The sequence below is a fragment of the Sciurus vulgaris genome (genome assembly GCF_902686455.1).
Source record: "Sciurus vulgaris genome assembly, chromosome: 8".
Taxonomy (NCBI): Eukaryota; Metazoa; Chordata; class Mammalia; order Rodentia; family Sciuridae; genus Sciurus; species Sciurus vulgaris.
Window position 1 is genome coordinate 7,951,936 of NC_136468.1, and position 12,226 is coordinate 7,964,161.

The 12,226-nt window shown below is 35.3% G+C and overlaps 1 protein-coding gene across 13 annotated transcripts in view; it reads left to right on the top strand.

Moving 5' to 3' along the window:
- The window catches only part of EZH2 (enhancer of zeste 2 polycomb repressive complex 2 subunit), a 73,805-nt gene that overhangs the window by 34,690 nt on the left and 26,889 nt on the right, over nucleotides 1-12,226 (top strand). For 8 of the 13 annotated variants that reach the window (XM_079149312.1, XM_079149311.1, XM_079149300.1 and 5 more), the window contains 2 exons: nucleotides 234-357; nucleotides 1,171-1,299. In XM_079149312.1, the coding sequence (XP_079005438.1) occupies nucleotides 241-357; nucleotides 1,171-1,299 (246 nt within the window). In that variant the 5' untranslated portion in view covers nucleotides 234-240. Of the gene's footprint in view, nucleotides 1-233; nucleotides 358-1,170; nucleotides 1,300-6,456; nucleotides 10,112-12,226 lie in introns of those variants that run through there. The other 5 variants (XM_079149306.1, XM_079149309.1, XM_079149310.1 and 2 more) reach the window with 2 other exon arrangements.

The following is a 12,226-nucleotide window of genomic DNA, read 5'->3' on the forward strand; positions in this document are numbered from 1 at the left end:
TTGTAAGTAAAAATAAAGTATGAAATGAAAACTTTCAGTGAAATGTTGTATGAAATGAAAACGTTCAGTGAAAGTTTCATACAGAGCAAAAGAGTATATTTCTGCAGTTAGCAGTATAAAATGTGCATTTCTTTGTTGATTTTTTTTTTTTAATTTTTGCTTAGGATTAAAGACAGGTGATCATATTAAAGCCGGTTAGATTAGTGATTTTAATATGAAACCATTGCTTTTAGAATAATCATGGGCCACACTGGAAAGAAATCTGAGAAGGGACCAGTTTGTTGGCGGAAGCGTGTAAAATCAGAGTACATGCGGCTGAGACAGCTCAAGAGGTTCAGACGAGCTGATGAAGTAAAGGTATAAATTGTCTTCCATAAAAATGCATATACATTTAAGGTTAGTTTATCCCCCCCTAAAGTTAAGTCAGTTTTAATCTGAAACAGTACGTTTTTACCCAAGGTCATATTTACAGTAACATCAATTCAGGCCTTAGAAACTAAGGGTCTTGATATGTCTTAATTAATATTGTATCATGTACATTAATGACAATGAAAAGGTTTTAATCTAAGGGTAATTTTCACCTAGTTGGAAATCAGTCTTTTTTTTTTGGTACCAGGGATTAAACCCAGGGGCACTTAAGCATTGAGATACATCCCCACCCCTTTTTAATCTATTTTTTTAAATTTTGAGATGGTCTCACTAAGTTGTTTAGGGCCTTGCCAAATTGCTGAGACTGCCTTTGAACTTGAGATCTTCCTGCCTCAGCCTCCTGAGCTGCTGGGATTATAAATGGGTGCCTCTGTACTTGGCTGAAAATCAGTCTTTTTTTAGTCTACACTTTTGTATTGCATGTGTGGACTGAGGACCCAAGCATAAGGGAATGTGTTTCATGATTTTATGTTTCTGAAGTCATTGTGATTCTTTTTTAAATATGAAGTTAAAGGATGGAAATAATTTTGTTTCCCTCTCACTTGCAATAAAATAATAGGTGTGGTGTTTGTGTATTATTTGAATATGGGAAATTAGTTTAGTATTAACTATATAGAGATGCATTTAAAGAAATGCTCCTGGTATTCATGAGGAATCATTAGATTTTTAACCTGTTTATAGATGTTACACATTTTCTAACAGTGAACAATTTCTCTTCTCCTCTCCTTTGTTATTTTAAAGAGTATGTTTAGTTCCAATCGTCAGAAAATTTTGGAAAGAACGGAAATCTTAAACCAAGAATGGAAACAGCGAAGGATACAGCCTGTGCACATCATGACTTCTGTGAGCTCATTGCGCGGGACTAGGGAGGTTGGTCAACATAACGTGTTGTAGTAATTATCAGCACATTTTGATTTTTGCTTATTGGAACATTGAATGGTTATTGGGAAGAAGTCACTGATCTCAGGATGTCCCTCTTTTTATTACTGTTTCTTTTTCATGTGCAATTGTCAATGACTGCCTTCGATCACACTACTAGTGATTCCTTCAACAGAGCTTTAAGTATTTAGAATATACTCTGTTGCTAGATACATTCCTGGATTTTATTAAGACTGTTGATTTTTTAAAAAATGACTTCTAAATTGAATAATTTTAAATGCCTCTATCAGATCAGTATCCAGAGCAAGGCTTCCTGACTCACAGTTGTCTTCCTCCCTTCCCACTTAATATGAATTAGCCATGTGGCAAAAAATGTTTCTTTCATATTCATGGAGTAAGAAAGCTTTTTATTATATCTCTTATTCAAATATTCAGATTTTTAAATTCAATGTTGAGAGATTGGAATATTCTTTTCTACAGAGGTAGATACCAAGTTTCCTATTTTCAAAGAAAGGCAATAAATCTATGGTATTATCCATAATTAAATATCCTATTAAATCACACTTGCAGCAAGATGAGAAGAAAATGGTAGAAACCTAAATGGGATAGAACTGATCAGTAAGGTTCTGGTTTAGGTGATTCTGTTTAAGTACTTATGTATGCAGAAAGACATGGCATAGTAATTAAATGGAAACTGAAGCAAAAAGAGGGGAGAGAGTGATTTGGAGTTAAGATTATAACTTTATAATAGGTTGTTTATGTGCATGTCTAAACATGGGAAACATCTAAACAGGGAAATTTCTTATAAATAAATTTTTTATGAATAACCATTTTTTCAATATAACATTGTAATAAGTGATAATTTGCTGTTGTATGAGACTCGTCTAAGTTGTGGGACATACAGGCTTCAAAGATTGTGATAATCCTAATAGCTACACATATGAGGTCCTAATGACAACTTTGGTGATGTTGTGGTGGTCTTGATGGTGACACATGACTTGGTATGGTTTTTAGTCACTTACATATTTTTTCAGGTGACACCTTATAAAGCCTGACTCACAATTGTATGAATGTGTCTTTTATGTTGGTACTTTTCCCATTATTTGATACAAGTTAGAGCCTAGATATTAGAAGTAAATGTTTTATTAATATATCAATGGTGAAAGGGACTTTTCTAGGCCCCTGCAAATATTCTCAGAGTGGATAAGTGCAGGGCTTTTCAGTAATTCTTTTGTTTTGTTTTATGTGGTGTTGGGGATTGAATCTAAGGCCTTTCACATGATAGTCAAGTACTCTCCCACTGAACTATATCCCTAGCCCTCAGGTAATTCTTTTGAGAGTTTCATCTAATAATCTTTTGTAAATTTTGAGGTGAATGAAAAACAAAAATCATTTTTTTTTCTCCTTGGAGGAAGAAATCTTAGAACTGTGTAAAAGTGAGGTAGAAAGAACTACACGGAATACTTATTGTTGGGTACTGGGGATTGAACCCAGAGGCGCTTTACCACGCTTTACCACCCAGAGGCTATATCCCCGTCCTTTGTTTTGAGACAGCTTCACTAGGTTTCTGAGGGTGTCACTGAGTTATTGCGGCTGGCTTCAGACTTGCATCCTCCTGCCTTAGCCTTCCAACTTGCTGGGATTACACTGTTGTGCCCAATTTGAAATACTTATTTTTTGCTACCCATTAAATATTTCAAAATGCTACAGAAAGCCCAGCTTAGATTTATGTAACAGCAATAGTGATTTCTGGCACTTTGCCGGATCCTTTTTATATTACCTCAATTAATTGTCATGGTAGTTGTGTTATACTTTTTCCCCTAGGTGAGGAAACTGAGCCTTTGAAGGAGTGAAGTCACTTGGTTTGCTCCGATGATCTGAAAGATTCCCAGAAGAGTACACTTGATATATTAAGGAATAGTAAAGTACATTATTTATATGCAATTTAATTGCTCCCAGTAACATTTTTGACATTAAATATGAGTATAGTTTACTCAAGTAGATATTTATTAGCTGAATTTTGACTTTTTTGTCAAATGAGATGTTATTAAATGTAAGGTTACCTAATCTTTAGGTGAGTGTATGATACATTGTGAGAAGAGGTCAGAATTTTAGTAAAACAAAATTGTTTCCTAAACTTAATACTTCCATAAGTACCCCACAAAGGTTGAGGAAAAAACATTTTCACAAACTATTGGGGAGAGAAGAAGAAAATAATTCCTAGCTTTCAGAATGCAGTTTTTATTGCATAGAACTTTGTCCTGATCAGGGTCATTCATGTTTTTGAATCACTCTTTCTAGCTCATTATACTTCAAATGATTCATTTTGTGGGGCTGGGTTGTGGCTCAGTGGTAGAAAGTACTACCTAGCACGTGTGAGGCATTGGCTTTGATCTTTAGCACCACATAAAAATAATAGCAGATTGAGTAAAAATGTTTTTTTTTTTTTTTTTTTAAAGATTCATTTTTTTTTGTTCCCTTTCAAAACATCATCACTGACTTGAAAGCAGAGTTTATCCAGTTTGTGATAAGCTTATTGGTATTATCCCAATAAATCATGAAGTTTCAGACTGAAAAGAATTCAATGACGTTTATAGTCTAACCTTCTGGCTTTTCAGATGAAAATATATCCCCGATTATTATTTATTTTTGGTTTCAGCATCTCCATCTATATATTTATTGCTTCTCTGTATCTTAAAAGTTGGAATATTAAGTAGGTCATCAAGCAAGAGGAGAAAATAAAAGCGAGCCTGTTTTGCAGAGACTTCCTTGTAGGTGCGTTAGGTAGAATTTCAGACTGCAGTGTTGATCCAAACTTGTGAAGTCTACAGCATCCCCCATTTGAAGTGCCATTATGGCATTGCTTTAATTAATTGCTTATTTTTATAAGCTAATTATATGTAAGTGCTGACATTTTCAGTTTAAATCCTTGCAGCACGACATATTAACAATTATTAGTTTTTCAGTTCTTCAATCAAGCAGTCTTCTTATGCTTTTCTCCTTTCTAAAATTATAGAAGTAGATAAATATTGAGTTTTGGAATTATTTTCTCTGGGTTATTTTTGTAAAGAATGTCTAGCAGGAGTTTTCTGACCTAATGAAGTGACTAATGCAGATGCTGATTTCAGATCCAGGTTCTCTGCAGTTGAACCTAGGGAGCTTGTCTTTAGTGTGTCCTAAGATTTGGGGTACTTGCTTTTTGTTACTGAGATTACAGAACCTAAGCAGCGTTGTCCATAGAATTTCAATTCAGAATGTGTTCCTTTATAAAAACAATACTTCTGACTTCATGAAGATAGTGACTGCTTTTTTTTTTTCCTTTGTTCTTTAGTTAATCTTCAAAATGTTATTAAGTAATGCATGTAGATGTTATAGTCTAACCTCCTGACTTATTGGATGAGAATGTATCTGTTTTTCTTTGGTTTGAGCTTTTCCATCTATTTATTGATTGCCTTCATACATTTTAAATGTTGGAGTATGAAGTAGGTTAAGCAAGAGGAGAAAATAAAAGTGAGCCTATTTTGCAGAGACTTTCCTAATAGGGAAGAAGACTAGGTATTGTTACTCCAAACATGTGAAGTCCATAGCATTTCCCATTTGAAGTGCCAGGGATGTGCACCTTTGCTATACTGTGTGACCATTTATCAAAATATTGTTTGTAGGTAGGTGATTGTCATTACTTTGTCTTATCAACCAGTAATAAAAATGATATTCTCTAAGTCTTTACATTAGTAGTCATATTCTTCAGTCTGTTCCTTTTTGTGGTTTTAGTGAAGAAACCGGCATAGGAGTTAGTCTTGAAGTTATCATTAGTACATTTTTCTGTGTGCATTTGTCCATTGCTTGCTGAAAATCACAAAATACTTTTTCCTTCATTGCTTTTTAATATAAAATTCTTCTTACTGTGAAAAAGAAGCTTGTTCAGATAATACCTGTCTTTTGGGCAGATGGTATGATTAGTAATTTAATAAAAATATCTTACCATTGTTCATTTTTAGATTTCACAGGGAATAAAATGCTTTTTAGAGTTCTAATTTACTGATTTAAAAAATGAGAATTTTTGGTGTATTTAAACCTGCGACTTCTTCAAAGTGTCTAATGTAGAAGCAGCATCAAATGGACACCATGATTCTAGTATCATGAATAATTTAAAGACTTTCAGAAAGATATATATTTATTTGTTCTTCCTGGTTATATTTGAAGTGATTATAAGTTCATTGTTTATCACATAATATTTGTAAATGATTTCTTCTTTGGAGCAAGTTTTATCAAAATAATAGATGGTGTAAGTTCTTTCATATGTTGGCGATTTGTACTTTTGTTGAAGAAGGGAAAAAACCACATATAAACAATATTGGATTATTTATGGACTTGCACCTCCCTCAGTTAATTGTAAACAGAAGTTTAGTTACTATTTAGAAAGAAGAAGAAAAAAAATATCCTAGGGTATCCAACATCTAATTTAGTGTTTTTACTCAGCTCTCTACCCCAAGCTGCTCTACCACAGAGCTACATCCCCAGCCCTCAAATACATTCTTAACATTCAGTATAGTAACATGCTTTCTTTATTTTGTAAATTTCAGTATTATAAAACCTGTAGGTTTAGATTATTATGAGCCTTTTGACAAATATGGCAGGCAACCTTAAGTCATTTTCTTTCTCTTGTATCTTTGAAATAAATAGGTGGTTCTCTCGGGTGTCTGTTTATTTTCAGTCTGAATGTATCTGTTCATTTTTGTTTTTGCTCTTCTCCAGAAACTGGTCTCTAAGTAGTTTTCAGTGGCTGCTTGCCTCTCTCAGTATTCACTTGGGGAGAGGGGAGTCTTGCGTTAGCTCTGTTGGTCCTTCCTACCTGTGCAACTTCTAAATTGCTGTAGCATTTGTTTGCTTTCTGGCTCTCTTTAGGCTGAAATGGATGCAGTGTTTCTTAAATGATCATATAAAGGGGTTTTCCTTTTTTTTTTTTTTCTTAAGAAATCAATGTAAGCATTTTATTATTTTCCAAAGGATTAGATTAAGAAAAGGAAGGTCATTTATAATGTTGGAGTTTATGTTATAATCCGCATGTATTAAATGTGTATTTTGATTGAGTTTATATTTTAAAAGATCACATATTTAAAAATTTTAAAATCAAAATTTTCAATAATGTTTATCTTTTGGGCAACTAATAAAACAGCAGAAGTGCTTTTAATATGCAGTTTTTCTTCTAGAAATAATAATGCTTTCGATGTCTGTGTTTTAAAAATGGTTGTTAAGGGCTGAGGTTGTAGCTCAGTGGAAGAGTGCTTGCCTAGCATGTGTGAGGCACTGGGTTTGATTCTCAGCACTACATATAAATCAATAAAATAAAGGTTCATTGACAACTAAAACGATTTTTTTTTTAAATCGTTGCTAAATTGCCTATTATAGAGATCCTGTCTCTTTCCCAATACAAAACCAGACTTTGACAACTGTTTAAATGACTGAACAAACAAAAACCAAAAAGATATTCCACTAGTGTGGAATGTGAAAAATTATTCTCCAAAGAAATTAAAAAAAAATTATTAGACCTGTAAGTTTTGTTGTAATTTAACTGGGTAACGTGAATTGGCTTAAATTTGCTGCTTAGAATTTGGTTTTGTCGTCTTTTGTAGATTTTATAAAAGAATATTACTTAGGTAATATTTTGAGAGGTTTATGCAGATTTAGCCAGGCAACTGATGTGGCAGATTTATACTAGCTACTAATATCTGTTGGGTTAATGAAACTCGTTTGAAAGTTGTTTTTTTTTCTAATTAAAAGAGGTCATTGTGAAGTGATTATTGTAAACATTCAAGTAACGCAGAAATATATAAAACCAAAGGCAAAAGTCCCCATAGTCCAACCCATTTGGTTTTTATTCTTTCAGCTTTTCCTGTGTATAATAGCATGTTAGTAATATGTTTAAGTGTGTTTTATTTAAAAGAAAATTACTGCCCAGATAAAACATGCTTGCTAATTGGGGCCATCACTTTACAACCTCTGTCCAGACCTTATTCTACTTAAAAAATATATAGAGGGCTAGAGATATAGCTCAGTGGTGGAGCACTTAACTGATCATGAGTCCCGGGGTTCGAGCCCTAGAACTGCACCAAACAAAAAGCAGGAATACCCTACAAAAGCATAATGTCTGAACCACGGATGTACCATAATTTATTGCCCCCTTTTTTTTTTTTTGCGGGCGTGGGTACTGGGGATTGAACTCAGGGGCACTTGACCACTGAGCCACATCCCCTGCCCTATTTTGTATTTTATTTAGAGATTGGGTCTCAGACAGTTGCTTAGTGCCTCACTTTTGCTGAGGCTGGCTTTGATCTCCTCACCCTTCTCCCTCAGCTACTGGGATTTCAGGCGTGCCCCGCCTTGCCTGTTGCCCTGTTCTTAATTGATCACCATTTAGGTTTTTGAAACGATATGCAGTTAAGAACTTAGCAGGTAATTCCAAATGCTCCCACAAAAGTTGTACGATGTAGCCCCTTCAGGAATTTATGGAAGTGTCTGTTTACCTATATTCCCAACACAAAGTATTATTATTCTCTTGTCAGTCTGAGAGGAAAAAATTGTGTTATAGTTTAGTTGAGTATGAGTTGTTTGCTATATTTCTTTTGTGAATTGGCTATTTGGTGTGGAATCTTTTTAAGTTAGGTTGGGCCTTCTTGATTTATAAGGCTTTTATTGGAAATACTAACATTTTATATTTTTGCAGATTTTTTTTTCCATTTTGATACTATTTCTGGCATATTTGGTTATATAGTTTTTTTCCCATGTTGATTTTTGTTTCTTAGGAACTTAGGAAAAAAAAAAAAAAAGACTTTCTCAACTTCAAGGTTATAGGTTACCCATGTCTTTTATTTTTCTGTTTTCATTTTTGTATTCTAGTGTCATTTAACCCATTAGGAATTTCCTTTGTCATGAAGAGTGAGGAAGGACATCTTTTTGTTTAGCTGTCCATTTGTTTCAGTATCCTTGTTGGCTGCTCAGTGGAACAAAGTGAACAGTTGAGGGCAGTCATCATTTCTGAAGAGCAGCAGAAGCAGCCTGACTGGTGATCTTCTATGCTAGGGTCTGAGGGTGGCTTTCAGCCCATGGCTGTGACAGTTTTGCATGTTCATTTTTAGCTGGTACCTGTTCTCCTTCATTTAAGCAAGACTTTGAAATGATTTTTGCTGCCACAATTTATGGAAATCATGGATTCTAATATTCTGTTCCATTTCTTAATTTTTTTCTTTTATTTTCAATGACAGAAATTATCATTTTTTTCTGTTCACAGGGCCTTTCTTGAATTAGGTGCTTGATTTTTGCATGTGATGGATGAACATGGCTCTGGTTTCCCGTTTCATGAATTTTCCTTTTTTATTTTTTTCCTTGAATGTTTTATGGTTTTACCAACTTATGTCCTATGACTACTGCTCTGTTTTAGCAAATCTGGAGTTTTCAGCAGAGCTGTAGGTAATGAGGGAATGATTTCCCCTCGAAGTCCCTATCAGACCCAGACTGCCTTGGTTTTAACCTAGGTGGTCTAGGTTTAGATATAGGCTTCTGAAGTTAAGAAGCAAGGAAGAGTGTTAAAGCCCTAAACTTCCTGAAACTATATTTCTCATGTTCTGTGTTCTATGTGAAATGCTACATGTGTTGCCTCCCCCTCCCCCAAGAGGGAGGCGAAACTGCGAGGTGAGCTCAGAAGCCAGTCGCCTTATGTTGCCTGGTAGAGGTGGTCCTCCCAATCTGGAATGGCTGTTATATACCTGCTTAACAACAAAAACTGAAATACTTAAAATCTGAGACAAATGACTGTAATCCTTAACTCCACCACCTCTGATTAATTGCTTTCATGAAATACATCTTTGTGAAGATCCTAACAGGTTTATTTCTTGCCATTTTTATTTCTGCCCCTTTCCTATCTGAACCATTCATTATTTTTCCAGAGTGTCTCCTTCAGTCACCTTTCTCTTTGCTTTCTAAAGCTAGTTATGAACTCACTTTTATTGTTGAGCTTCTTTATCTGGATTAATATTTATCTCTTTCTGGTTTTGTCTTCAGTACTTCCTTCACCTAAAAGTAGTCTGCATTTAAATCATATGCTATCCATTTTCAGCAAAAGGGCTAGCTAATTTAAAACCGGGATGCATTATCTTTTCTTTCCTCAAATCCTGAAGAAAGAGTACAAAGTAGTTTCAGAAATCATCTTCAGCTTTTCTCCAGACTTGATGGCAACTGATGCTCTCCTGGGGTGACAACCTTCCTGCACTTTGCTCATTGTTCCCACATGAAAAAGTTGAAGGACGTTTGACAATGGCAATAGTTCATTATGTCTCTGGCATGAATTAAATGGATCAAGCAGTATTGGAGAATGTTCTTTTACTTGGCTGACTGTATAGCTTTCCCCTACTTTAGGAAAGTTGGACTGAATCCCACTCATGTTAAAGATTATTCAGAGGAAGGATGGCTTCATAGATGTTGTCTTTTGGGATGTCCTGTCCTAAAATGGGGACTCATATCTACCTCACAGGATAGTTGTGAATTTTAAGGAAGTTAACTTTGGTAAAGTCTCTGGCACAGTGCTTGGCACATAGTAGGGTGTGTTAATTTCTTTCCCTTCCCTGCAGGCCATTCACCTGCTCTTCCCTCTACGATTTTCCATAACACAGTTTTTACTTGGAACCAGCCTTCTGCCAAGAGTCTCAGTTTGGTTGTGTACTCCTACAACTACTATTTTTGGCTTGACTTCCCTCTCCAGCTCCTAATGGTCCAGCCACACAGTCGCCTATTGTACCAGCTGGTTGATGTAAGTCTATCCATCCTCAGAGGAACCTGGTTACTTACCAGTAAACTGCATTTCTCTGAAAATGTAGCATCCTTGATAACTAGTTTTTTTCCTTTGTTTACCATTGTTGACAAATCATCTGTAATAACGTCTCTGTGTGACCCTCAAGTCAGAACTAGAATTAAAGAATTTAATTTGCTGATATAGGTCTCCTGGTGACTTCCTGAGTCCAAGACACATGACTCTGATCAGGTAAAATGCTGTGGAAGCTCATGATGTCAAAGTTCTCACTACTATGAACAGTATAAGACTGAATTTCATAAACTGTTAAGGATGATACATTTTCAAAGAAAATAAAAGTTGCTGGTAAGTAACTAGGATTTTTGAGTAATTTTCCTGTAAGTCAATAAATAAGAATTCCCAAACTTTGTTTTACCAGCAAATACTACTGCATTTGAGTATTATTTCATAAATGAGAGGGGTGTGGTTATTGTGTGGTTAATCGTTGAAGAGTGGGAGAGGTTCAGGAATGCCGCAGAGCTGAAGAGGCAGGACTGACCATCAGTTTTCCACACAGGTGCTTTCAGCTTTAAATGAATTGAAGTTGATATCTCCATTAGGGAGAATCAGCAAATGTAGTCTGTGGATTCCAGAAACATTTTTTGAGTGCCTACTTCTTTTTTGGAGACACTGTGCTGAGTGTTGATTTAAGACAGAGAGGTAAATGATACTTTTACCTCAGCTGCTTTTGCCCTCAGAAAACTTATTTCCTGTCCCTTGCTAACTCTTGTATGACTCAGAATTGAGCTGATGGGTAGTGGAAATGTGACACAGGTAGGGGTTGGCTATAGTCCTTAGTACTACCATCCGTGCCTTCAGACAGAAACAAAGCAAAGCCAGAATCCCTCCTGTCTAATAGATGAAAAGAATATTCAACTGTTTAACCTTATGTGCGACCTTGGATTTAGGTGTTAAGGCAGGTAAGTCAGTTGGGGAGGCCATCTGCTCCTTCTAAGCTTTAAAAGCAGCTTATCTGCAGAACTAAAGCCACGATTAATCTGTTGCCACCAAATGTAAAACAAAAACCACCAACTTCAATTTTGTTTTTAAGGAATAGAAATTATTTAGTATCACTGGATGGTGTATAATACTTTACTTAGTAATTATCATAACCCCTCACCCTTAGATTAACCTAGTGAAGTAGAAGGAAGGAAAGAAGATGTGGTAGTATAAAGAATGTGAATAAATTGGTGGAGGAGAGGCTCCTGTCCTGTTGTGGTGTTTCTATTTTATATAGCAGATCTGTAGGGCTGTCATGATTTTGCCATATGAACTTCTCAAGGGCAAGAACTACAGCATAGTAATTAAGCTTTTGGGTATTGCAGTCAGACTTAGGTTTTAATCCTGATCTTGTGATTCACTATGTTTCTGACTAGGCAAATTATTTAACATCCTTCAGTCTGTCTTGTTTGTGGAGTTGTGGTACTAAACTGTCTACATCATAATGTTGTAAAGAGGACTATTGAAGATCGTGTATATAAGCACTTAGCACAGTGCCTGCAACATAGTACGTGCTCAATAAATGTTAATTGCTGTTATTATTGGATTATTGGATGGATAGATGAAGGATTGTATTAGAGACCAAATAGCAGGAAAGGGAAAGATTGTGGGTTCTGGAATCTTAATTGTTTACTTAACTGCATGCTTTCTAGTATTGTTATCTTTGCCTTGAATCACTGTCACAGTTCTTCCTAACTACTCTATCCTTAAACTTTCACTTCCACTAAGGAAGGGATTATTTTTGTGCCGCAGTGACTGTGATAATTGTGAGATTGTCCCTCTAGCCTGATGCAGTGCTGAGGACCCCATGTGGCTGCATGCCAAAAGATTTCTTCTTTGATCTCACCAGTCCTAGACCTGATATTTTTAAGACATCTTAAATAAAAAATTAAACATTAAATATGTATGTGTGGATATGCTTTTTTTTTTTTTTTTTTTTTTGGTTTCATTTTATTCAATTCTTTTTGCTCTGCTTTCATTGACTAGATTGTAAATATATGGCTGTAGTATTTTTGAGAAGGCCCTGGAGGCCTGATAATTGGGTAACAGTACTCTTCTTTAAGAAAAACTGGATTT